The sequence below is a fragment of the Bombina bombina genome, chromosome 1 (genome assembly GCF_027579735.1).
Source record: "Bombina bombina isolate aBomBom1 chromosome 1, aBomBom1.pri, whole genome shotgun sequence".
NCBI classification, from domain to species: domain Eukaryota; kingdom Metazoa; phylum Chordata; class Amphibia; order Anura; family Bombinatoridae; genus Bombina; species Bombina bombina.
This window is the reverse complement of record NC_069499.1, coordinates 981,554,326-981,582,152: the sequence shown is the minus strand read 5'-3', so window position 1 is coordinate 981,582,152 and position 27,827 is coordinate 981,554,326. Positions and strand designations below refer to the sequence as shown.

The 27,827-nt window shown below is 36.4% G+C and overlaps 2 protein-coding genes across 2 annotated transcripts in view; one reads left to right on the top strand and one right to left on the bottom strand.

Annotated features, from left to right (window-relative positions):
- TCFL5 (transcription factor like 5) overlaps window positions 1-2,016 on the top strand; it is a 450,805-nt gene extending 448,789 nt beyond the window's left edge. Inside the window, exon 6 of the mRNA XM_053716082.1 lies at window positions 1,915-2,016. Coding sequence (XP_053572057.1) covers window positions 1,915-2,016 — 102 coding nt within the window. The remainder of the gene's footprint in view (window positions 1-1,914) is intronic.
- Window positions 1,858-27,827, bottom strand: part of COL9A3 (collagen type IX alpha 3 chain) — a 118,101-nt gene continuing 92,131 nt past the window's right edge. Inside the window, exons 30-32 of the mRNA XM_053707973.1 lie at window positions 5,988-6,170; window positions 5,747-5,824; window positions 1,858-4,523 (exon numbers count right to left, since the gene is read on the bottom strand). Coding sequence (XP_053563948.1) covers window positions 4,345-4,523; window positions 5,747-5,824; window positions 5,988-6,170 — 440 coding nt within the window. The 3' untranslated portion in view covers window positions 1,858-4,344. The remainder of the gene's footprint in view (window positions 4,524-5,746; window positions 5,825-5,987; window positions 6,171-27,827) is intronic.

The following is a 27,827-nucleotide window of genomic DNA, read 5'->3' as shown; positions in this document are numbered from 1 at the left end:
CTCTTTGAATTCTATGATTTTACGTATAAGGGCATAATAAAAAATCATCTGGTCCTTAGCAGGTCTTAAAATTAGTTAAATACCACCTCAGATGAACAACACATGACATATTACATTGTGCCATGATTTATTTAACAAAAATAAAGCCAAGATATGTGGGGCTTTTGCTGTTTGCAGGAATCAATTTGTATTTATTTTTTTACGTACACCTTATGATTCAATAGCTTGTAGAATCAATAACTTGAAGTAATCGTTTTCTGTATGACTTTCTCTGTTTCTCACATCGTTGTAGAGGAATTTTGGCCCACTCTTCTTTACAACATTGCTTTGACTGGGCCATTGCAACACCTTGATTCTTTTCTTTTTCAGCCATTCTGTTGTAGATTTGCTGGTGTGCTTTGGATCATTGTCCTGTTGAATGACCCAATTTCGGCCAAGTTTAGCTGTCAGACAGATGGCCTCACATTTAACTCTAGAATACTTTGGTATACAGAGGATTTTATGGTTGACTCAATGACTGCAAGGTGCCTAGGTCCTGTGGCTGCAAAACAAGCCCAAATCATCATCCCTCTACCGTTGTGCTTGACAGTTGTGGCCGATTTATGAAAGTGCAAACAGACATGATCCGCTGATAAATGCTGATAAATGCTGACATACGCTTTCGGCATTTATCATTGCACAAGCATTTCACTAGAAATGCTTGTGCAATGCCGCCCCCTGCACATTCGTGGCCAATCGGCTGCTAGCAGGGGGTTTCAATCAAACCGATCGTATGCGATTGGGCGGATTGCTGTCCGCCGCATCAGAGCAGGCGGACGAGTTAAGGAGGACTGCTGCTTCTTAACTCCTGTTTCTGGCAAACCTGAAGGCTCACGCGGAAACAGAGGCATTAAGGCCGATACAGAGCTTGCTAAATCGGCCCCTTGGTATGAGGTGTTTGTGCTGATATGCTGTGTATTATGGCCTAACATCTCTACTTTAGTCTCGTCTGTCCAAAGGACATTGTTCCAGAAGTCTTGTGGTTTGTTCAGATGCAACTTTGCAAACCTAAGCCATGCTGCCATGTTCTCTTTAGACTAGAGAGAAGAGGCTTTCTCCTGGCAACCCTTCCATACAAACCATACTTGTTCAGTCTTTTTCTAATTGTACTGTCATGAACTTTAACATTTAGCATGCTAACTGAGGCCTGTACAGTCTGAGATGTAACTATTGTCCTTTTTGCAATTTCTCTGAGTATTGCACGGTCTGACCTTGGGGTGAATTTGCTGGGACGTCCACTCCTGGGAAGATTGGCAACTGTCTTGACTGTTTTTCACTTGTGAATAATCTTTCTCACTGTGAAATGATGGACTTTAAATTGTTTGGAAATGGCCTTATAACCATTCTCAGATTGATGGGCAGCAACAATTGCTTCTCTAAGATCATTGCTGATGTCTTTCCTCCTTGGCATTGTGTTAACACACACCTGAATGTTCCAGACCAGCAAACTGCTAAAACTTCGGCTTTTATATAGGTGGTCACTCTTGCTGATGATCAATTAATCAAGGGCATTTGATTAGCAGCACCTGGCTGCTACTTAGCCCCTTAAAATTCCTATGGAAGCAGTAATGGTGTATTTAGTTTTTCACACATGGCTTCTCCATTTTGGCTTTATTTTTGTTAAATAAATCATGACACAGTGTAATGTGTCATGTGTTGTTGTTCATCTGAGGTTGTATTTATCTCATTTTAAGACCTGCTAAGGGCCAGATGATTTTTATTATGTCCTGATACCAAAAACCTAAAAAATAGAGTGTACTTTCTTTTTCACCTGACTGTATATACATTTTTAATAACTGAATTCAGAAGACACGTAAGCAAATTTTGACTCAGTTTTATTTTTTTTACATTTTTTCATTGTTCTCTTTTTTACAGGAATTTGAAAATGTATTTTGTGGAAGTACAGGACGGAGATTAAAAGTAGCATCAGAAATGTTAAGAAAAGATTTCGCTCTGGAGAGTTCTGAATGGAAATGAAGTAACAAATATCTCTTACTGACTGCCATATCTGTGTTAACTGAGACTTTGTTTACATTACCAACCTGTTAAACAGAGGGTAATTTCAATCTTGATAAAAAGAGACATTTATCATTTGGACAACAAACATTTTCAGGCTTCATTTTTGTATTTTTCTACAACAATTTGTTAAGCCTGACACCAATTAAAATTTATATTCTAATGGTTTGAAAGTACTTGCATTTTCCGTGTGTGTGTGTGTGTATATATATATATATACATACATAAATGCAAGAGGTGCATTTAATAATTTTGGCATCCACCAAAAAAAAAAGTTTATAAATCTAAAGTCTTCATAAAGGGAGTTATGCCAACGAAAAAGCACCCTTCGGACTGGAATCTTAATTAAATCAATACTAACATAAAAACATATAGGGATAGCTCCCTAGATTATTATATCTAAACTAAAAAAGGATGTAAATATGAATGTATATACAGATAAATAAAACATAAATTTAGAGTATATATTTAAAAGTGCTATGAAGTATCAATGCTATGTGTATTAACCTTAAAGTGAAAGGAAACACCAACATTTTATTTCATGATCTAGATAGAACATACAATTTTAAGCAACTTTCCAATTTACTTCTATTATCAAATTTGCTTCATTCTCTTGTTATTTTTTGCTGAAGGAACAGCAGTGCACTACTGGCAGCTAGCTGAACACATTTAGTTAGCCAATTACAAGAGACAAATGTGTGCGGGCACCAATCAGCAACTAGCTCCCTCTAGTGTAGGATATGTGTGTATTCTTTTTAAACAAGGGACACCAAGTGAATGAAGCACATTTGAAAATAGAAGTTAATTTAAAAGTTTTTTTTAATTACATGCTCTGTCCGAATTATGCAAGTTTTGTTTTGACTTGAAAAAGCAGTAACGGCTACTGAAAGATAAACTGTCCATCTCCCTGTTGGTTTCAACACAATCAATTTATTTAGCAGTTAAAATAAAGATGTGGTATTATCTACAATGTGTTTGCTACTGCTTTTGCCCTGGGGATTTTATTTAATGCTCCAGATTTAGTGGTTTTTATCTATCAGTTTTTTATTTTTAAGACAAAAAGAAGATTAAATGCCTTATAGCACTATGCACATTTATGTGTCTGCATGTATGTGTATATATAGTGTGTATATATATATAAGGCCATGATATTTGTTGTATACTGTTTTTAATTTGAATTTATATTTATTTTTTAAAATATTAAATTGTAGTCAATAAGAATGCATGTATATTGGAATTAAAACGTTTCACTGTAAAATAATAATTAATTTATCTATTTGTATAAATGGGAATTGCAAGATATGTGGGGCTTTTGCTGTTTGCAGGAATCAATTGGTATTTATTTTTTTTAAATAAAATGAATACGTGAAAAGTTATAATTCAGTACTATTATTAAAGCATACTGAATGCGAAAGAATGTGTTGTACAAGTACACAATACATTTTTCTATTAACTTGAAATGTTCTCAGTTGTTAATAAATTGCAAATGTCTTAAACAATTTTATTTTCTGTGTACTGAAAGTGGCTTTATTCACTTATTACAACAGATGGTGCAACAAGTTTTATTGTACATAACAACAAAATAAATACTAATTTTAAATCACGGATATTCACAAGTTTGCAGCCATTTATTTGTTCAAAGGAAATTATTGGTTTGTGCTGAAAACATGACATGTTTGTAGCAGGTTTTAAAAAAAAAGGTCTGTTTATTTTTACAGCACTCACAGTATTTCTAGATATATATATTATAGAAAGTCTTTGTTTTATTTCAGGATGCAAAGTACAAATTGAATTTTCTTTAACAAAAAGTGTGCAAACAACCGAATGCTTTGGGTGTGAGTTCAAGGTATTAAAAGTTGAAAATATACAAATACTCTTTCATGAAAATTCTATTTACACTTATGTCGGACAAAGGTTACACTGTAAGAGACCCAAATATATTTTAGCATTTTGGGGAACAATTTAAAAATGTAAAGACTAGAATAAGGGCTAGCACCATCCCAAGAAAACAAAACACTTGGAGATACCCCAAAGTGAGTGAAATTTTCCAAAAGAGATAAATGGAGGAAGTCAGGGAAAATGATACAAATGTAAGAAAATAATATTTTCCGATACTTTTACTTATAGATTGTCCTGTTTATGTTCTTTGTTTTTTTCTTGCTGTTAGTCTCTGTTCTTCAGATTTTCTGATGAAAGTCACCTCCATGTTTATTTTTCTGAGGGACTTGTCTGCTGTCATACAACCATTGGGTGCATTAAATACTCAGTTCTTTCTCTTTCTAAAGTTATTTAAGACTTTTTGCTGGATTTTCCTCCTGAGACAGCTCCTTGGCAGGCTGACGTATCACATATTCCAGGGGTACCCTGAGCACCTATGGTACCTGATCTTCCAGACTCACCAGGGAAACCAGGCTCTCCAATTGCACCATCCCGTCCATCCCTACTTGTTCCCGACACTCCTTGTGGTCCTAAAATAAGCAAAACAAGTCTAGCTTTAATTGTCTCATCATTTGGAGGCATGTATCATAAAACTGAATCGGTTATAATGCCTCAATTATGGATTAATAATGAAAATAAATTAAATATGTTCCTATTAAACATGTCACAAAATGTAACACCTATTTATACCAGGTAAATCACACGAACGCTGTTGTAACAGATATAATTGCTTCTCTAGATAAAAATTTGTTAGATATATAATATATAAAACAATCACTTTGGCTATATTTGTCACCACAAGGTATTAAAATATGCAAATACATTGTAATTTTATTTGAATATTATTTGAACTCTGTTCTGATTATTGTACTCCATAACTGTATACTTAATGTCACAATATTAAGCACCTATTTAAACAAGGTAAATCACACCAATGCTGTTGTCACTCTTACATGACAGCTTTACTTTGCTTAGATTAGATACTTTTCATCCACATACTAGTGTTCTGTATTTGTTTACAGTAAGAATATATCATAGAACACATTTTAACAAATGTCTGGATGTTGCAATCAAACCATGTAAATATGGTTCGGCAGCTGACACTTCTAAACTAATTCATTTAATGTTCAAGGCAAAGTAAAATGTAACAGATGTAATTGGTTCTCTAGATAAAAAATGGCTTAGAAATATGATATATAAAAAAATCACTTTGATTATATTTGTCAACACAAGGTATTTAAGTATGCAAATACATTGAAATTTTATTTGAACAATTATGAGTGTACTCCATAACTGCATACCTAATGTTACGGCGCCACGTAATATGTTAGCGCTTTATAAATAAACAATAATAATACTAATAACTTGTAGTAATTATAATGGGAGTATTACTCATAAAGACCAAAACACACGTGTGCATGTACATATACACTAGCACACACTTTAGTTCCTCTCATCCATGGTGTACAGAAGAAATAATCTGACATAATGGTATATGCCAATATTACCAACACAATAATAATGTTTAATAGTTATAAATTTAATTACTAAAATATACTAAGATCAGCATGTTCTTCTTAAGATTAAATGTGAACTTTGTTTATACCAGAGCTCTCCAGAAGAATAGAAGAGTTAAAGGCTCAAGCTTGGTTAATAAACTGGAGTAGTTTTAATTAGTCATCACATATTTTAGATGGCTACCACTTTTTATTTTTCTTTCTGCCTGTTTTACTCCATAGAACAACATACAGACCTTGCTCTCCTTGGTCACCAGTTGGTCCATCAATACCTCTTCCATTTGATCCTTTGTCTCCTCTGTTACCTTGATCACCTAAAACATGAAGAAACATTTTAGGAAGAGCATTTTCTGTTCCATGATTCACACAAGCAATGAGAAGGTCACCTATAAAACAATCATTGCCTTTTTGGTTCAACTCCATTGCAAATAGTTTTGTATAAAATGAAATTAAAGAATAAAATTCATTCCACTTCACCTCTAGGACCAGGACTTCCAAGGTCTCCTGTTGGGCCTCTATATCCTGGAGGACCACGAGAACCAGGATGCCCTACTCGTCCAGGCGCACCTTGAGCTCCAGGTTGTCCAGCAGGTCCTGGACGGCCAACCAACCCGGGAGCTAGGGGTCTTCTAAGGTTAGCAGCAAGTTGTGCAATTTGATCTGAAAACAAAGAGAAAAGGAAACAAAAATTATTCAGACATTCATTTATTTTAAAATAACAATATAAAAAATAGAGACATTATAAATGTTAATATTTGAATAAATACTTAAGACCCAGCATCTAAAAGTACAACAAAATAAAAAGGGGGGGGTTAAAAAATTGGAAAAAGCATTTTGTGAATATTTATATATTTGTCATCCATCAAACACATTTTGGAGCCCTCAAGGCAGAACATGTTGTGATCTGAAATGTCATTGCAGAAAATGCAGCATGTCTGCAGAAAGAACAGGACGCGTGCAGGAACTTTTAGCTCTTTTGCTTTGCAGCGCTGCTCCACATCAGGTTGTTCTCTTCAAACAGCGCTGTGTTCTGGATGCACTGTGTCAGTTTTCCATAACAGTGCAACAAGAGCCAAGCACCATTTGAAGAGAACAGTAAAAAATAGAGCAGGATTGGCTCTCATGGATTTTTTTTAACCCTGTCCATAGCCTTTCTGTAAGACATTCTTGTGAGCAACGCCCCTTTCTTTCATGTAATTAGCAAGAGTCCATGAGCTAGTGACGTATGGGATATACATTCCTACCAGGAGAGGCAAAGTTTCCCAAACCTTAAAATGCCTATAAATACACCCCTCACCACACCCACAATTCAGTTCTAAATATATGTATCCAAACATTTATTTGCCTTGACTCAGAATGTTCAACATTCCTTATTTTTCAGACAGTCAGTTTCATATTTGGGATAAATGCATTTGTTTCATTCATTTTTTCTTACCTTAAAAAATTTGACTTTTTCCCTGTGGGCTGTTAGGCTCGCGGGGGCAGAAAATGCTTCATTTTATTGCGTCATTCTTGGCGCGGACTTTTTTGGCGCAAAATTTTTTTTTTCTGTTTCCGGCGTCATACGTGTCGCCGGAAGTTGCGTCATTTTTTGACGTTTTTTTGCGTCAAAGATGTCGGCGTTCCGGATGTGGCGTCATTTTTGGCGCCAAAAGCATTTAGGCGCCAAATAATGTGGGCGTCTTTTTTGGCGCTAAAAAATATGGGCGTCATTTTTGTCTAAACATTATTTAAGTCTCATTATTTATTGCTTCTGGTTGCTAGAAGCTTGTTCACTGGCATTTTTTTCCCATTCCTGAAACTGTCATTTAAGGAATTTGATCAATTTTGCTTTATATGTTGTTTTTTTCTTTTACATATTGCAAGATGTTCCACGTTGCAACTGAGTCAGAAGATACTTCAGGAAAATCACTGCACAGTGCTGGAGCTACCAAGCTAAGTGTATCTGCTATAAACTTTTGGTATCTGTTTCTCCAGCTGTTATTTGTATTGCATGTCATGTCAAACTTATTAATGCAGATAAAATTTCCTTTAGTACTGTTACATTACCTGTTGCTGTTCCGTCAACATCTAATTTTCAGAGTGTTCCTGATAACATAAGAGATTTTATTTTTTAAATCCATTAAGAAGGCTATGTCTGTTATTTCTCCTTCTAGTATACATAAAAGTCTTTTAAAACTTCTCTTTTTTCAGATGAATTTTTAAATGAACATCATCATTCTGATACTGATAATGGTTCTTCTGGTTCAGAGGTTTCTGTCTCAGAGGTTGATGCTGATAAATCTTTGTATTTGTTCAAGATGGAATTTATTCGTTCTTTACTTAAAGAAGTGTTATTTGCATTAGAAATAGAGGATTCTGGTCCTCTTGATACTAAATGTAAACGTTTAAATAAGGTTTTTAAATCTCCTGTAGTTATTCCAGAAGTATTTTATCTCCCTGATGCTTTTTCTGAAGTAATTTCCAGGGAATCGAATAATTTGGGTAATTTATTTACTCCTTCTAGACGTTTAAGCAAATTATATCCTGTGCCATCTGACAGATTAAAGTTTTTTGGGACAAAAATCCCTAAGGTTATGGGGCTGTCTCTACTCCTGCTAATGTACTACTATTCCTACGGCAGATAGTACTTAATTTAAGGATCCTTTAGATAGGAAAATTGAATCCTTTCTAAGAAAAGCTTACTTATGTTCAGGTAATCTTCTTAGACCTGCTATATTTTTAGCGGATGTTGCTGCAGCTTCAACTTTTTGGTTAGAAGCTTTAGCGCAACAAGTAACAGATCATAATTTTATAGCATTATTATTATTCTATAACATGCTAATAATTTTATTGGTGATACCATCTTTTGATATCATTAGAGTTGATGTCAGGTATATGTCTCTAGCTATTTTAGCTAGAAAAGCTTTATGGATTAAACTTGGAATGCTGACATGTCTTCTAAGTCAACTTTGCTTTCCCTTTCTTTCCAGGGTAAATAATCATTTTCGTTCCTTTTCTCATAACAAGGAACAAAAGCCTGATCCTTCATCCTCAGGAGCGGTATCAGTTTGGAAACTATTTCCAGTTTGGAATATATCCAAGCCTTATAGAAACCTATAGCCAGCTCCTAAGTACCTATGAAGGTGCGGCCCTTATTCCAGCTCAGCTGGTATGGGGCAGATTACGTTTTCTTCAAAGAAATTTGGATCAATTCCGTTCTTAATCTCTGGTTTCAGAAACATTGTTTCAGAAAGGTACAGAATTGGCTTCAAGTTAAGGCCTCCTGCTAAGAGATTCTTTTCTTTCCCGGGTCCCAGTTAACACAGCAAAGGCTCAGCATTTCTGAAATGTGTTTCAGATCTAGAGTTGGCTGGAGTATTTATGCCAGTTCCAGTTCTGGAACAGGGGCTGGGGTTTTATTTTATCTCTTCATTGTACCAAAGAAGGTCAATTCCTTCAGACCAGTTCCGGATCTATCATTATTGAATCGTTATGTTAGGATACCAACATTCAAGATGGTTACTGTAGGACTATCCTGCCTTTTGTTTAGCAAGGGCATTATATGTCTACAATAGATTTACAGGATGTGTATCTGCATATTCCGATTCATCCAGATCATTTTTAGTGTCTGAGATTCTCTTTTTAGACAAGCATTACCAGTTTTGTGGCTCTACCGTTTGGCCTAGCCTCAGTTCCAAGAATTTTTTTCAAAGGTTCTCGGTGCCCTTCTTTCTGTAATCAGAGAATAGGGTTTTGGTATTTCCTTCTTTGGACGATATCTTGGTGCTTGCTCAGTCTTCTCATTTTCGAAGAATCTCATACGAATCGACTTGTGTTGTTTCTTCAAGTTCATGGTTGGAGGATCAATTTACCAATCAGTTCATTGATTCCTCAGACAAGGGTAACCTTTTTAGGTTTCTAGATAGATTCAGTGTCTATGACTCTGTCCTTGTCAGACAAGAGAAGTTTAACATTGATATCAGCTTGTCAAAACCTTCAGTCACAATCATTCCCTTTGGTAGCCTTATGCATGGAAATGTTGGGTCTTAGGACTGCCGCATCAGATGCGATCTCCTTTGCTCGTTTTCACATGCGACCTCTTCAGCTCTGTATGCTGAACCAATGGTGCAGGGATTACTCAAAGATATCTCAATTAATATCTTTAAACCGATTTTACGACACTCTCTGACATGGTGGACAGATCACCATCGTTTAGTTCAGGGGGCTTCTTTGTTCTTCCAATCTGGACTATAATCTCTACAGATGCAAGTCTTACAGGTTGGGGAGCTGTGTGGGGGTATCTGACGGCACAAGGGGTTTGGGAATCTCAGGAGGTGAGATTTCCGATCAATATTTTGGAACTCCGTGCAATTTTCAGAGCTCTTCAGTCTTGGCCTCTTCTGAAGAGAGAGTTGTTCATTTGTTTTCAGATAGACAATGTCACAACTGTGGCATACATCAATCATCAAGGAGGGACTCACAGTCCTCTGGCTATGAAAGAAGTATCTCGAATTTTGGTTTGGGCGGAATCCAGCTCCTGTCTAATCTCTGCGGTTCATATCCCAGGTATGGACAATTGGAAAGCGGATTATCTCAGTCGCCAAACGTTGCATCCGGGCGAATGGTCTCTTTACCCAGAGGTATTTCTTCAGATTGTTCAAATGTGGGAACTTCCAGAAATAGATCTGATGGCTTCTCATCTAAACAAGAAACTTCCCAGGTATCTGTCCAGATCCCGGGATCCTCAGGCGGAGGCAGTGGATGCATTATCACTTCCTTGGAAGTATCATCCTGCCTATATCTTTCCGCCTCTAGTTCTTCTTTCCAAGAGTAATCTCCAAGATTCTGAAGGAATGCTCGTTTGTTCTGCTGGTAGCTCCGGCATGGCCTCACAGGTTTTGGTATGCGGATCTTGTCCGGATGGCCTCTTGCCAACCGTGGACTCTTCCGTTAAGCCCAGACCTTCTGTCTCAAGGTCCTTTTTTCCATCAGGATCTGAAATCCTTAAATTTAAAGGTATGGAGATTGAACGCTTGATTCTTGGTCAAAGAGGTTTCTCTGACTCTGTGATTAATACTATGTTACAGGCTCGTAAATCTGTATCCAGAGAGATATATTATAGAGTCTGGAAGACTTATATTTCTTGGTGTCTTTCTCATCATTTTTCTTGGCATTCTTTTAGAATACCGAGAATATTACAGTTTCTTCAGGATGGTTTAGATAAGGGTTTGTCCGCAAGTTCCTTGAAAGGTCAAATCTCTGCTCTTTCTGTTCTTTTTCACAGAAAGATTGCTATTCTTCCTGATATTCATTGTTTTGTACAAGCTTTGGTTCATATAAAGCCTGTCATTAAGTCAATTTCTCCTCCTTGGAGTTTGAATTTGGTTCTGGGGGCTCTTCAAGCTCCTCCATTTGAAGCTATGCATTCATTGGATATTAAATTACTTTCTTGGAAAGTTTTGTTCCTTTTGGCCATCTCTTCTGCCAGAAGAGTTTTCTGAATTATCTGCTCTTTCTTGTGAGTCTCCTTTTCTGATTTTTCATCAGGATAAGGCGGTGTTGCGAACTTCTTTTGAATTTTTACCTAAGTTGTGAATTCCAACAACATTAGTAGAGACATTGTGGTTCCTTCATTATGTCCTAATCCTAAGAATTCTAAGGAGAAATCGTTGCATTCTTTGGATGTTATTAGAGCTTTGAAATATTATGTTGAAGCTACTAAGTCTTTCCGAAAGACTTCTAGTTTATTTGTTATCTTTTCCGGTTTTAGAAAGGCCAGAAAACTTCTGCCATTTCTTTGGCATCTTGGTTGAAATCTTTAATTCATCTTGCCTATGTTGATTCGGGTAAGACTCCGCCTCATAGGATTACAGCTCATTCTACTAGGTCAGTTTCTACTTCCTGGGCGTTTAGGAATGAAGCTTCGGTTGATCAGATTTGCAAAGCGGCAACTTGGTCCTCTTTGCATACTTTTACCAAATTCTACCATTTTGATGTATTTTCTTCTTCTGAAGCAGTTTTTGGTAGAAAAGTACTTCAGGCAGCGGTTTCAGTTTGAATCTTCTGCTTATGTTTTTCATTAAACTTTATTTTGGGTGTGGATTATTTTCAGCAGGAATTGGCTGTCTTTATTTTATCCCTCCCTCTCTAGTGACTCTTGTGTGGAAAGATCCACATCTTGGGTAGTCATTATCCCATACGTCACTAGCTCATGGACTCTTGCTAATTACATGAAAGAAAACATAATTTATGTAAGAACTTACCTGATAAATTCATTTCTTTCATATTAGCAAGAGTCCATGAGGCCCGCCCTTTTTTGTGGTGGTTATGATTTTTTTGTATAAAGCACAATTATTCCAATTCCTTATTTTATATGCTTTCGCGCTTTTTTCTTATCACCCCACTTCTTGGCTATTCGTTAAACTGAATTGTGGGTGTGGTGAGGGGTGTATTTATAGGCATTTTAAGGTTTGGGAAACTTTGCCTCTCCTGGTAGGAATGTATATCCCATACGTCACTAGCTCATGGACTCTTGCTAATATGAAAGAAATGAATTTATCAGGTAAGTTCTTACATAAATTATGTTTTTTATTACTATTTTATTACCTTATAATTATGTGATCTTAGACCAAAAGCAAAGGAAACAAATGTATTCAAGTCATTTTAAAAACTTAAAATTTCTTTTTTTTTTTCTCTGCAGATAATTTGCAATGAGATTTTCAGCTGCTGCAATATATTATAAAACTTCAAAAATTGATTTATTCTCCAGTTAATCGACACATTGCATTTAAGATGGTGCTTAATTTCAAAATGACCTGCAGAAATATTTTTACTAAAAAAAGAAATCTCAATGCAGAATGGGAAAAAAGTTCTACCTATGGTCTTGGAGAAGTATATTTCAGGTTAATTTAACATCAAAATATATTTAAAGGGACATTCAAGTCCAAAAAAAAAAAAATCATGATTCAGATAGGGCAGGTAATTTTAAACAACTTTCCCATTTACTTTTACCAACAATTTTGCTTTGTCCTCTTGGTATTCTTAGTTAAAAGCTAAACCTAGGAGGTTCATATGCTAATTTCTTAGACCTTGAAGGCCGCCTCTAATCTAAAAGCATTTTGATGTTTTTTCACCACTAAAGGTCGTTAGTTCATGTGTTTCATAAAGATAACATTGAGATCATGCACATGAAGTTACCCTGGAGTGAGCACTGATTGGAGGGCGCTCCTTTAAGCTTTTACATACTGATTGGCTAAAATACAAGTCTGTCAAAAGAACTGAAATAAGGTGGCAGTCTGCAGAGGCTTAGATACAAGGTAATCACAGAGGTAAAATGTGTATTATTATAACTGTTGGTTATGCAAAACTGGGCAATGGGTAATAAAGGGATTATCTTTTTAAACAACAAAAAGTCTGATGTCGACTGTCCCTTTAAGATTGTAACAATTCACCTATTATATTAAAGGGACATGAAACCTAAAAAAAACATAATTTATGTAAGAACTTACCTGATAAATTCATTTCTTTCATATTAGCAAGAGTCCATGAGCTAGTGACGTATGGGATATACATTCCTACCAGGAGGGGAAAAGTTTCCCAAACCTTAAAATGCCTATAAATACACCCCATCACCACACCCACAATTCAGTTTAACGAATAGCCAAGAAGTGGGGTGATAAGAAAGGAGCGAAAGCATCAAAAATACGGAATTGGAATAATTGTGCTTTATACAAAAAAAATCATAACCACCACAAAAAGGGTGGGCCTCATGGACTCTTGCTAATATGAAAGAAATGAATTTATCAGGTAAGTTCTTACATAAATTATGTTTTCTTTCATGTAATTAGCAAGAGTCCATGAGCTAGTGACGTATGGGATAGCAGATACCCAAGATGTGGAACTTCCACGCAAGAGTCACTAGAGAGGGAGGGATAAAATAAAGACAGCCAATTCCGCTGAAAAATTAATCCACAACCCAAATCAAAAGTTTCAATTTTATAATGAAAAAAACTGAAATTATAAGCAGAAGAATCAAACTGAAACAGCTGCCTGAAGTACTATTCTACCAAAAACTGCTTCTGAAGAAGAGAAAACATCAAAATGGTAGAATTTAGTAAAAGTATACAAAGAAGACCAAGTCGTTGCTTTGCAAATCTGATCAACAGAAGCTTCATTCTTAAAAGCCCAGGAAGTAGAAACTGACCTAGTAGAATGAGCCGTAATCCTCTGAGGCGGGGATTAACCCGACTCCAAATAAGCATGATGAATCAAAAGCTTTAACCAAGATGCCAAAGAAATGGCAGAAGCCTTCTGACCTTTCCTAAAACCAGAAAAGATAACAAATAGACTAGAAGTCTTTCTGAAATCTGAGTAGCTTCAACATAATATTTCAAAACTCTTACCACATCCAAAGAATGTAAGAATCTTTCCAAAGAATTCTTAGGATTAGGACACAAGGAAGGGACAATAATTCCTCTACTAATGTTGTTAGAATTCACAACTTTAGGTAAAAATTTAAATGAAGACAGCAAAACCACCTTATCCTGATGAAAAAATCAGAAAAAGTAGACTCACAAGAAAGAGCAGATAATTCAAAAACTGTTCTAGCTGAAGAGATGTCTAAAAGGAACAAAACTTTCCATGAAAGTAATTTTAATGTCCAAAGAAAGCATATGCTCAAATGGAAGAGCCTGTAAAGCCCTCAGAACCAAATTAAGACTCCAAGGAGGAGAAATTGGCTTAATGAAAGGCTTGATACGAACCAAAGCCTGAACAAAACAATGAATAACAGAAAGATTAGCAAATTTTTCTGTGAAAACAGTACAGAAAAAGCAGAGATTTGTCCTTTCAAGGAACTTGCAGACAAAAAACCCTTATCCAAACCATCCTGAAGAAACTATAAAATCCTAGGAATTCTAAAAGAATGCCAAGAGAATTTATGAGAAGAGCATCATGAGATGTAAATCTTCCAAACTCGATAATAAATCTTTCTAGACACAGATTTACGAGCCTGCAACATAGTATTAATCACTGAGTCAGAGAAACTTATATGACTAAGTACTAAGCGTTAAATTTCCATACCACCAAATTAATAATTTGAGTTACTGATGGAAAAAAAAAACGAATGTTAAGATATAAGGTCTGGCCTTAATGGAAGTGACCAAGACTAGCAACTGGACATCCGAACAAGAACCATATACCAAAACCTGTGCAGCCATGCTGGAGCCACCAGCAACACAAAAGATTGCTCCCTGATGATTTTGAAAATCACTCTAAAAAGAAGAACCAGAGGCGAAAAAAATATAGGCAGATTGATAACTCCAAGGAAGTGTCAATGCATACACTGCTTCCACCTGAGGATCCCCGGACCTGAATAGGCCCCTGGGAAGTTCCTTGTTTAGATGAGATGCCATCAGATCTATTTCTGGAAGCCCTCACATCTGAACAATTTGAAAAAACACATTTGGGTAAAGAGACCATTCTCCCGGATGTAAAGCTTGATTGACAGAGATAATCCGCTTCCCAATTGTCTATACCTGGGAAATGGACCGCAGAAATTGGACAGGAGCTGGATTTAGCCCAAGCAAGTATCCGAGATACTTCTTTCACAGCCTAAGGACTGAGAGTCCCACCCTGATGATTGACATACGCCACAGTTGTGACATTGTCTGTCTGAAAAACAATAAACGTCTCTTTCTTCAAAAAGAAGCCAAAACTGAAGAACTCTGAGAAATGCACGGAGTTCCAAAATATCGAATGGTAATCTCGCCTCCTGAGATTTCCAAACCCCTTTTGCTGACAGAGCTCCCCAGACAGCCTCCCAACCTAAAAGACTCGCATCTGTAGTGATCATGGACCAGGTTGAATGAACCAAAGAGACCCGTAGAACTATATGATGGTGATCTAACAACCAAGTCAAAGATAGTTGAACATTGAGATTCAAAGATATAAAAAGTGATATCCTAGAATCCCTGCACCATTAATTCAGCATAAAAAACTGGAAATGTTTCCTATGAAAATGAGCAAAGGGAATTGAATCCAATGCTGCAGCCATGAGACCTAAAACTTCCATGCATATAGCAACTGAAGGAAATAATAGAGACTGAAGGTTCCGACAAACGGAACCCAATAAAATTGTCACTTGTCTGTTAGAGACAAAGACATTGACACAATCTATCTGGAAACCTAAAAAAGGTGACCCTTGTCTGAGGAATCAAGGAGCTTTGATAAAAAGATCCTCTAACCATGTCTTGAAGAAACAACAAAAGTTGAATCGTATGAGATTCCGCAGAACGAAAAGACTGAGCCAGTACCAAGAGACCGTCCAAATAAGGAAACACTGAAAACCTTGAAAAGATTCTTTGAGCTGTCGCTAGACCAGAAGGAAAAGCAACAAATTGGTAATGCTTGTCAAAAATAGAGAATCTCAGAAAATGAAAATAATCTGAATGAAAACAGAAAATGAAGATATGCATCTATTGTATCTATTGTAAACAAATAATGCCCTCACTGACCAAAAGGCAGAATAGACCATATAAACACCATTCTAAAAGATGGTACACTTATATGACAATTCAAAAAGATTTTCTATCTTTGGGACACTGAATAGTTTTGAATAAAAACCCCAAACCCTGTTCCTAAAATGGAACTGGTATAAATACCCCAGAAAACTCCAGGTCTGAGCAGCGCCCTGAGCCCCAACGGGTGACCAGCCGCGCTTCACAAGTACCCAATACATACAGGTCTGAAACACACTTCAGGAAAGTGTGAGCCTTACTGGAATAGCTGGAATATGTTAGAGAAAAAAAAAGACTTCTCACAGGCGGTTTTACTCTGAATCCTATTCTGTACCCAAATCTAAGAAGTTTGGACCGAATTGAACCAAACAAATTTTAAAAAAGTCTTAACCTGCCCCTTACCAGCTAAGCTGGAATAAGAACTGCACCTACATGCAAATTTGGGGAGCTGACTTTGATCTTTTAAATGGCTTAAATTGAATGAAGAAAACTTCCAATTATAAACATGTTACTTGGGGAAGAATTAGGATTCCGTTCCTTAGTAAGAACAAAAACTAATATAAGCTTAAGATTTAGTCTTAGAACTCAATCTTGAAGCCCTGAGTAACAGTAGAAGAATTGAATTCAATTGTGAACCAAATAATTGATTACCTTGGAAAAAAAGAAATATGGAATTTAGAAATCAAATTAGCATTCCAAGATTGAAGTCACAAAGATCTTCTAGCTAAAATAGCTAAAGACATAGAATAAACCTAATTTGCGAAAATATCAAAAAAATGACGACACAAATTATTAGCATGTTGATCAACTTAACAATGCTAAACAAATCATAATCCGATACTTGTTGCACTAAAATATCCAACCAGAAAGTTGAAGCAGTAGCAACATCAGCCAAATAAATTACAGGTCTAAGAAAAGTACCTGAAAATAAATAATTTTCCTTAAATAAGATACAAGTTTCCCATCTGAAGGAAAAAAAAAAAAATACTATTTGCTATAGGAATAGTAGTATGTTTAGCAAGAGTAGAGATAGCCCCATTAACTTGGGGGATCTTTCCTCAAAACTTAAAACTAACTGCCGGCAAAGGATACAATTTAAAAACCTTAAAGAAGGAATCAAAGAAATTCCCGGCCTATTCCATTCCCTAGTATCAGGAACTGGAAAAAAACCTCTGAAGAAACCACAGAAGGTTAATAAGCAGAATTAAAATGTTAGCTAGTCTTAAAATCAAAAGAACTAGTTACTTCAATATCCAAAATAATCAACACCTTTTCAACAAAGAATGAATGTACTCTATTTAAAAATAAAAAAGTAGATTTGTTAGTGTCAATATCTGATGAAGAATATTCTGAATGAGAAAAAACACCATCAGCGAAGGATAATTCAGTATGTTGTTGGTCATTTGAAACTTCATCAACTAAATGAGAAGTTTAAAAAAGACCTAAAAATTTTATTAGAAGGCGGGATGGCAGACAAAGCCTTTAGAATAGAATCAGAAAAATATTCTTATAAATTCCTAAGTATATCTTATACATTAGATGTAAAAAGAATAGCAATAGATAATGCATAAATACTAATGGACTCTGCATGTAAAAGTTTATCATAATAACTTATTACAAACCATAGCTAAAGATAAACATTCATAACATTAAAATAAATGAACTTAGCTTTGGTAGGACTGATATTAGTCATCAGGAATCCCTCAGTATTTTCTGATACAGGAACAGTTTTTGGAATATCTTGCAATATGTAATAGAAAAAAACAACATATAAAGCAAAATTATCAAATTCCTTAAATGACAGTTTCAGGAATGGGAAAAAAATGCAAACAGAACAGGCCGCTAGAAACCATAAGCAACTAAAAAATGAGACTTAAATAATGTTAAAAATCTGGCGCCAAGAATGACGCCCACATATTTTTTGGCGCCAAAAACGCCTGCAACAAACACGAGAGCCAAAAATGACACAACTATGTGAAAACTTCCGGCGTCAACTACGACGCCGGAAATTACATCATTGACATCAGACAAGCGTCAATCTCGTGCCAAAAAAGTCTCGCGCCAAAAATGACGCAATAAATTCTAGCATTTTTTGCACCCGCGAGCCTAACAGCCCGAAATTTAAAGGAAAAAAGTCAATTGAAAATTTAGGTAAGAAAAATATTTTAATTCATATGCATTTTCCCAAAAAAATGAAACTGACAGTCTGAAAGAAGGAAAATAAACTGATTGACCTGAATCATGGCAAATATAAGTATAAAACATATATTTAGAACTTTACATATAAAGTGCCAAACCATAGCTGAGAGTGTCATAAATAAAAGATAAGACTTACTTACCCAAAGACACTCATCTACATAAAGTAGATAGCCAAACCAGTACTGAAACGAGAATCAGTAAAGGTAATGGTATATAATAGTATATCGTCGATCTGAAAAGGGAGGTAGGAGAAGAAATCTCTACGACCGATAACAGAGAACCTATGAAATAGATCGCCTAGAGGAAGACCATGGAATTCAAATAGGCAATACTCTCTTCACATCCCTCTGACATTCACTGCACTCTGAGAGGAAAACCGGGCTTCAGCTTGCTGCGAAGCGCATATCAACGTAGAAATCTAGCACAAACTTACTTCACCACCTCCATGGGAGGCAAAGTTTGTAAAACTGAATTGTGGGTGGGGTGAGGGGTGTATTTATAGGCATTTTAAGGTTTGGGAAACTTTGCCCCTCCTGGTAGGAATGTATATCCCATACGTCACTAGCTCATGGACTCTTGCTAATTACATGAAAGAAATGTTTTCATGATTGAGAAAGAGAATACAATTTTAAACAACTTTCCAATTTACTTCTATGATCTATTTTGCTTTATTCTCTTGGTATCCTTTGTTGAAGAATAGGCATGACTTGAAGCTAGTTAACACATTGGGTGATTACATGAGGAATATTTGTGCAGCCACCAATCAGCAGCTCGTGCGCCTACCTAGGTATCCTTTTCAACAAAGGATACCAAGAGAACAAAACAAATTAGATAAATGAAGTAAATTGTGAAGTTGTTTTAAATCACATGCTATATCCGAATCATGAAAGAAAAAAAATTGTGTTTCATGTCCCTTTTATTCCCCCATTTTAGCTTAAAGGTACATTCAAGCCACATAGAAGTATTTCAGTTTTGAATATAAGCATTTTTGTAATATACATGTATTAGCAAAAATGCTTCTCATAAAAGCTATAGCTGTATTAAATTTGCACGTGCACCAGCATTTTAAACACAGCACTTGCTCGGAGAGCCTAAGGCGCTTGTACCATCTGGTAATGATTTAGGACCAGATTACAAGTGGCGAGCTAACAGTTATGCGCTAGCGAAAATATCATGGGGGTTTGTGTGCGAAGGGTTTATTGCTTGTATTATAAGTTTAAAATAAATTGATCATTTGAGCGCAATTGAAGTTAACAAGCGGCGGGATAACGCGTCCTTAGAGCTCTGGTTAACTGTTTCAAGAAAACAAATAAGGGTCACAAAACACATCAAAAATACATCACAAAGTAAAGTTACACTCATATTAACACTATCAGATAACAATTATTTAAAGAAAAATACATATACTGTGTATATATATATATTAATAAATACAGCATATTGTGCTATGTGAAGAACATTTGAATGTAAAATATTCATACTTTCACGTATGGTTAGCGAACTTGAGAATATGCGATTGGGTTTGCTCGGGAGCAGGGTTTTTTCCACTTTTTTGGTCCATTGACTTCTATGGGGGAATAAGTTAATGCACGCGCAATATCCATAGGGTTAGCGCTTGTGTGAAAACAGTTTACTTTCAACTTGTAATACGAGCGCTTCCTGACGCGCACAGAAAAACTTACTTCTAGTGGAGTTAGTGCATGAGCTTGAGCGTTTAATACCGCTTCACTTGTAATCTGGCCTTTAAAGGAACATTAAACCCCAAAATTTTCTTTTATGATTCAGATAGAGAATACAATTTTAAACAACATTCCAATTTACTTCTATTACCTAATTTTCTGCAATCTTCTTTGTTAAAGGGCCACTGTAAGTAAATATTTTCTATGCCTGTTACTAACTAACTACCCCAAATACGCTTTTTATCAATAGCATTTCATTAACATATCTCTACCGTATATCAGAAATCTTGTCTGCAAATTTAATTGTTTTCCAAACCCACTCCGTGGGTATCCTTTGCTCTGTACCAATCCGTTTACAATACCTAGGTTTCAAAATGGCGCTTTAAACACAAAGTTATTGGTTTAAGTATTTTGAACATGCAGTGCTGAAAATAGTGGGCAGGATAATGTGACATCATCGGCGAATAAAAGATATAACTTTTAGAACGTTATGAAACTTCGCTTTGGAGAAAATATAGGTCAGTAGGTTTTAATTAATGTTTATTAACTTTAATATGTTAGTTGTTTAGCTTAAAAATTATAACAGAAAGTAATCCTTTAAAGAAATACCAATGTACATTGGTGAGCCAATCACATGGGTCATACATGTGCAGCCACCTATCAGAAGCTACTGAGCCTATCTAGATATGCTTTTCAGGAAAGAATATCAAGAGAATGAAGCAAACTAGATAATAGATGTGAATTGTTTAAAATGGTATTCTCTATCTGAATCATGAAAGAAAAAATTTGGTTTAAAGTCCCTTTAACGGGACATAAAAACATAATTTATGTAAGAACTTACCTGATAAATTAATTTCTTTCATATTAGCAAGAGTCCATGAGCTAGTGACGTATGGGATATACATTCCTACCAGGAGGGGCAAAGTTTCCCAAACCTCAAAATGCCTACAAATACACCCCTCACCACACCCACAAATCAGTTTAACGAATAGCCAAGAAGTGGGGTGATAAGAAAAAAGTGCGAAAGCATAAAAAATAAGGAATTGGAATAATTGTGCTTTATACAAAAAAAATCATAACCACCACAAAAAGGGTGGGCCTCATGGACTCTTGCTAATATGAAAGAAATGAATTTATCAGGTAAGTTCTTACATAAATTATGTTTTCTTTCATGTAATTAGCAAGAGTCCATGAGCTAGTGACGTATGGGATAATGACTACCCAAGATGTGGATCTTTCCACGCAAGAGTCACTAGAGAGGGAGGGATAAAATAAAGACAGCCAATTCCGCTGAAAAATAATCCACACCCAAAATAAAGTTTAAATTTAATAATGAAAAAAACTGAAAATATAAGCAGAAGATTCAAACTGAAACAGCTGCCTGAAGTACTTTTCTACCAAAAACAGCTTCAGAAGAAGAAAACACATCAAAATGGTAGAATTTAGTAAAAGTATGCAAAGAAGACCAAGTTGCTGCTTTGCAAATCTGATCAACCGAAGCTTCATTCCTAAACGCCCAGGAAGTAGAAACTGACCTAGTAGAATGAGCTGTAATCCTTTGAGGCGGAGTTTTACCCGACTCGACATAAGCATGATGAATTAAAGATTTCAACCAAGATGCCAAAGAAATGGCAGAGGCCTTCTGACCTTTCCTAGAACCGGAAAAGATAACAAATAGACTAGAAGTCTTTCGGAAATTCTTAGTAGCTTCAACATAATAATTCAAAGCTCTAACTACATCCAAAGAATGCAATGATTTCTCCTTAGAATTCTTAGGATTAGGACATAATGAAGGAACCACAATTTCTCTACTAATGTTGTTGGAATTCACAACCTTAGGTAAAAATTCAAAAGAAGTTCGCAACACCGCCTTATCCTGATGAAAAATCAGAAAAGGAGACTCACAAGAAAGAGCAGATAATTCAGAAACTCTTCTGGCAGAAGAGATGGCCAAAAGGAACAAAACTTTCCAAGAAAGTAATTTAATGTCCAACGAATGCATAGGTTCAAACGGAGGAGCTTGAAGAGCCCCCAGAACCAAATTCAAACTCCAAGGAGGAGAAATTGACTTAATGACAGGTTTTATACGAACCAAAGCTTGTACAAAACAATGAATATCAGGAAGATTAGCAATCTTTCTGTGAAAAAGAACAGAAAGAGCAGAGATTTGTCCTTTCAAGGAACTTGCAGACAAACCTTTCTCCAAACCATCCTGAAGAAACTGTAAAATTCTCGGAATTCTAAAAGAATGCCATGAAAAATGATGAGAAAGACACCAAGAAATATAAGTCTTCCAGACTCTATAATATATCTCCCTAGATACAGATTTACGAGCCTGTAACATAGTATTAATCACAGAGTCAGAGAAACCTCTTTGACTAAGAATCAAGCGTTCAATCTCCATACCTTTAAATTTAAGGATTTGAGATCCTGATGGAAAAAAGGACCTTGCGATAGAAGGTCTGGTCTTAACGGAAGAGACCACGGTTGGCAAGAGGCCATCCGGACAAGATCCGCATACCAAAACCTGTGAGGCCATGCTGGAGCTACCAGCAGAACAAACGAGCATTCCTTCAGAATCTTGGAGATCACTCTTGGAAGAAGAACTAGAGGCGGAAAGATATAAGCAGGATGATACTTCCAAGGAAGTGACAATGCATCCACTGCTTCCGCTTGAGGATCCCTGGATCTGGACAGATACCTGGGAAGTTTCTTGTTTAGATGAGAGGCCATCAGATCTATTTCTGGAAGTCCCCACATTTGGACAATCTGAAGAAATACCTCTGGGTGAAGAGACCATTCGCCCGGATGTAACGTTTGGCGACTGAGATAATCCGCTTCCCAATTGTCTATACCTGGGATATGAACCGCAGAAACTAGACAGGAGCTGGATTCTGCCCAAACCAGAATTCGAGATACTTCTTTCATAGCCAGAGGGCTGTTAGTCCCTCCTTGATGATTGATGTATGCCACAGTTGTGACATTGTCTGTCTGAAAACAAATGAACGATTCTCTCTTTAGAAGAGGCCAAGACTGAAGAGCTCTGAAAATTGCACGGAGTTCCAAAATATTGATCGGTAATCTCACCTCCTGAGATTCCCAAACCCCTTGTGCCGTCAGAGACCCCCACACAGCTCCCCAACCTGTAAGACTTGCATCTGTTGAGATTACAGTCCAGGTCGGAAGAACAAAAGATGCCCCCTGAACTAAACGATGGTGATCTGTCCACCACGTCAGAGAGTGTCGTACAATCGGTTTTAAAGATATTAATTGAGATATCTTTGTGTAATCCCTGCACCACTGGTTCAGCATACAGAGCTGAAGAGGACGCATGTGAAAACGAGCAAAGGGGATCGCGTCCGATGCAGCAGTCATAAGACCTAGAATTTCCATGCATAAGGCTACCGAAGGGAATGATTGCGACTGAAGGTTTCGACAAGCTGATATCAATTTTAGACTTCTCTTGTCTGTCAAAGATAGAGTCATGGACACTGAATCTATCTGGAAACCCAAAAAGGTTACCCTTGTCTGAGGAATCAATGAACTTTTTAGTAAATTGATCCTCCAACCATGATCTTGAAGAAACAACACAAGTCGATTCGTATGAGATGCTGCTAAATGTGAAGACTGAGCAAGTACCAAGATATCGTCCAAATAAGGAAATACCACAATACCCTGTTCTCTGATTACAGACAGAAGGGCACCGAGAACCTTTGTAAAAATTCTTGGAGCTGTTGCTAGGCCAAACGGCAGAGCCACAAACTGGTAATGCTTGTCTAGGAACGAGAATCTCAGAAACTGATAGTGATCTGGATGAATCGGAATATGCAGATATGCATCCTGTAAATCTATTGTAGATATATAATGCCCTTGCTGAACAAAAGGCAGGATAGTCCTTACAGTTACCATTTTGAATGTTGGTATCCTTACATAACGATTCAATATTTTTAGATCCAGAACTGGTCTGAAGGAATTCTCCTTCTTTGGTACAATGAAGAGATTTGAATAAAACCCCAGCCCCTGTTCCAGAACTGGAACTGGCATAATTACTCCAGCCAACTCTAGATCTGAAACACATTTCAGAAATGCTTGAGCCTTCGCTGGATTTACTGGGACACGGGAAAGAAAAAATCTCTTTGCAGGAGGCCTTATCTTGAAGCCAATTCTGTACCCTTCTGAAACAATATTCTGAATCCAAAGATTGTGAACGGAATTGATCCAAATTCCTTTGAAAAAACGTAATCTGCCCCCTACCAGCTGAGCTGGAATGAGGGCCGCACCTTCATGTGGACTTAGGAGCTGGCTTTGATTTTCTAAAAGGCTTGGATTTATTCCAGACTGGAGATGGTTTCCAAACTGATACCGCTCCTGAGGATGAAGGATCAGGCTTTTGTTCCTTGTTGTGACGAAAGGAACGAAAACGATTATTAGACCTAAATTTACCTTTCGATTTTTTATCCTGTGGTAAAAAAGTTCCTTTCCCTCCAGTAACAGTTGAGATAATAGAATCCAACTGAGAACCAAATAATTTATTACCCTGGAAAGAAAGGGAAAGCAGAGTAGACTTAGAAGACATATCAGCATTCCAAGTTTTAAGCCATAAAGCTCTTCTAGCTAAAATAGCTAGAGACATATACCTGACATCAACTCTAATGATATCAAAGATGGCATCACAAATAAAATTATTAGCATGTTAAAGAAGAATAATAATGCTATGAGAATTATGATCTGTTACTTGTTGCGCTAAAGCTTCCAACCAAAAAGTTGAAGCTGCAGCAACATCCGCCAAAGATATAGCAGGTCTAAGAAGATTACCTGAACACAAGTAAGCTTTTCTTAGAAAGGATTCAATTTTCCTATCTAAAGGATCCTTAAAGGAAGTACCATCTGCCGTAGGAATGGTAGTACGCTTAGCAAGAGTAGAGACAGCCCCATCAACCTTAGGGATTTTGTCCCAAAATTCTAATCTGTCAGATGGCACAGGATATAATTGCTTAAAACGTTTAGAAGGAGTAAATGAATTACCCAAATTATTCCATTCCCTGGAAATTACTTCAGAAATAGCACCAGGAACAGGAAAAACTTCTGGAATAACTACAGGAGATTTAAAAACCTTATCTAAACGTTTAGATTTAGTATCAAGAGGACCAGAATCCTCTATTTCTAATGCAATTAGGACTTCTTTAAGTAAAGAACGAATAAATTCCATTTTAAATAAATATGAAGATTTATCAGCATCAACCTCTGAGACAGAATCCTCTGAACCAGAAGAGCCATTATCAGAATCAGAATGATGATGTTCATTTAAAAATTCATCTGAAAAATAAGAAGTTTTAAAAGACTTTTTACGTTTACTAGAAGGAGGAATAACAGACATAGCCTTCTTAATAGATTTAGAAACAAAATCTCTTATGTTATCAGGAACACTCTGAGTATTAGATGTTGATGGAACAGCAACAGGTAATGTAACTTTACTAAAGGAAATATTATCTGCATTAACAAGTTTGTCATGACATTCAATACAAACAACAGCTGGAGGAACAGCTACCAAAAGTTTACAGCAGATACACTTAGCTTTGGTAGCTCCAGCACCAGGCAGCGATTTTCCAGAAGTATCTTCTGACTCAGCTTCAACATGGGACATCTTGCAATATCTAATAGAAAAAACAACATATAAAGCAAAATTGAACAAATTCCTTAAATGACAGTTTCAGGAATGGGAAAAAATGCCAGTGAACAAGCTTCTAGCAACCAGAAGCAATAAAAAATGAGACTTAAATAATGTGGAGACAAAAGTGACGCCAATATTTTTTTTAGCGCCAAATAAGACGCCCACATTATTTGGCGCCTAAATGCTTTTGGCGCCAAAAATGACGCCACATCCGGAACGCCGACATTTTTGGCGCAAAAGAACGTAAAAAATGACGCAACTTCCGGCGACACGTATGACGCGGAAACAGAAAAAAAATTTGCGCCAAAAAAGTCAGCGCCAAGAATGATGCAATAAAATGAAGCATTTTCAGCCCCCGCGAGCCTAACAGCCCACAGGGAAAAGTCAAATTTAAGGTAAGAAAAAAATTGTTTTATTCAAATGCATTATCCCAAATATGAAACTGACTGTCTGAAATAAGGAATGTTGAACATCCTGAGTCAAGGCAAATAAATGTTTGAATACATATATTTAGAACTTTATAAAAAAGTGCCCAACCATAGCTTAGAGTGTCACAGAAAATAAGACTTACTTACCCCAGGACACTCATCTACATGTAGTAGAAAGCCAAACCAGTACTGAAACGAGAATCAGCAGAGGTAATGGTATATATATAAGAGTATATCGTCGATCTGAAAAGGGAGGTAAGAGATGAATCTCTACGACCGATAACAGAGAACCTATGAAATAGACCCCGTAGAAGGAGATCATTGCATTCAAATAGGCAATACTCTCCTCACATCCCTCTTACATTCACTGCACGCTGAGAGGAAAACCGGGCTCCAACTTGCTGCGGAGCGCATATCAACGTAGAATCTAGCACAAACTTACTTCACCACCTCCATAGGAGGCAAAGTTTGTAAAACTGATTTGTGGGTGTAGTGAGGGGTGTATTTATAGGCATTTTGAGGTTTGGGAAACTTTGCCCCTCCTGGTAGGAATGTATATCCCATACGTCACTAGCTCATGGACTCTTGCTAATTACATGAAAGAAACAGAATTTTTTCCCCTCATGATTTAGATAGAACATAAAATTTTAAACAATTTTTTAATTTACTTCTATTATCATATTTTCTTCGTTTTCTTGTTATCCTTATTTGAAAAGCAGAAATGTAAGCTCGAGTGTGCACGTGTCTGCAGTACTATTTGGAAGCCGTTTTGCAACAATGTTATACATTAGCAGGAGCACTAGATAGCAGCACTTTTTCCTGTCATGTAGTGCTTAATGCATGTGTACGCTACCTACCTAGGTATCTCTTCAACAAAGAATAACATGAGAATGAAATAAATTTGATAACAGAAGTAAATTAGAAACTTTTTAAAAATTGTATTCTCTATCTGAATCATGAAAGAATTTTTTTGGGGTTTAATGTCTCTTAAATGTGTTAATTGCTGACACAATACATGCTCCAATTGCTTTCTGAGCAGCTTCATTATTTAAAATGCTGGTGCACTGAGAATATCTAGCTATACTTCACATGCACATGCAGAGAAAAATGTTAATAGTAAAACAGTAATTGCTAGACGCATTTTTGCAATGCCAATACATGTATATTGCAAAAATGTTTCTAATCAAAGATGTAATTCATATGTGCATTTAAATTTTGACCGGAATGTCCCTTTAATCCCAAATATTTTGCTTTGCAGTATGCGGTACACATAGATCTTTATGAACAAATATAAATTTGTCCAAAAACTTCAAAACTGAACAGTATTATAAACATTTCATGAAACCATCCAACCTGGCTTTGTTTTTATATTGCGTCTTCCCCACTATTGTGAGTTACATATTTTAATATAAATTTAAGAATATTCCTGCCCTCAGACAGAAAAAACTGCAGTGCTTACAAACAGTGATTACCAGCATCTGACACACAATCTGAGCAGAGGGGGTTTATATATTGGGCACAAGATTGGTGAAAACGCTGTAAGATGACCGGAATTGCAGCACTGTTTTTGCTTTAAGGAATAGAAAGGTCAAATTTGAAATGTGCATGGGTGAATTTCAATATGAAATAGAAGTTTTTGCAATATACTTCCATTCAGAGAACTGGCGGTGGTGTGTTTGGCTTCTGTGAGCTAAGAAGGTTTTGTTTGCGAATGCTGGTGCATGGGCCCTCGCAGCATATGTGCATATGCTGCTGGAAAAAAACAGTAATAACTAGCTAATAGAAGTATATTACATAAATGTTTCTCATGCACATTTAAATTTACACCTTTCTAGCCCTTT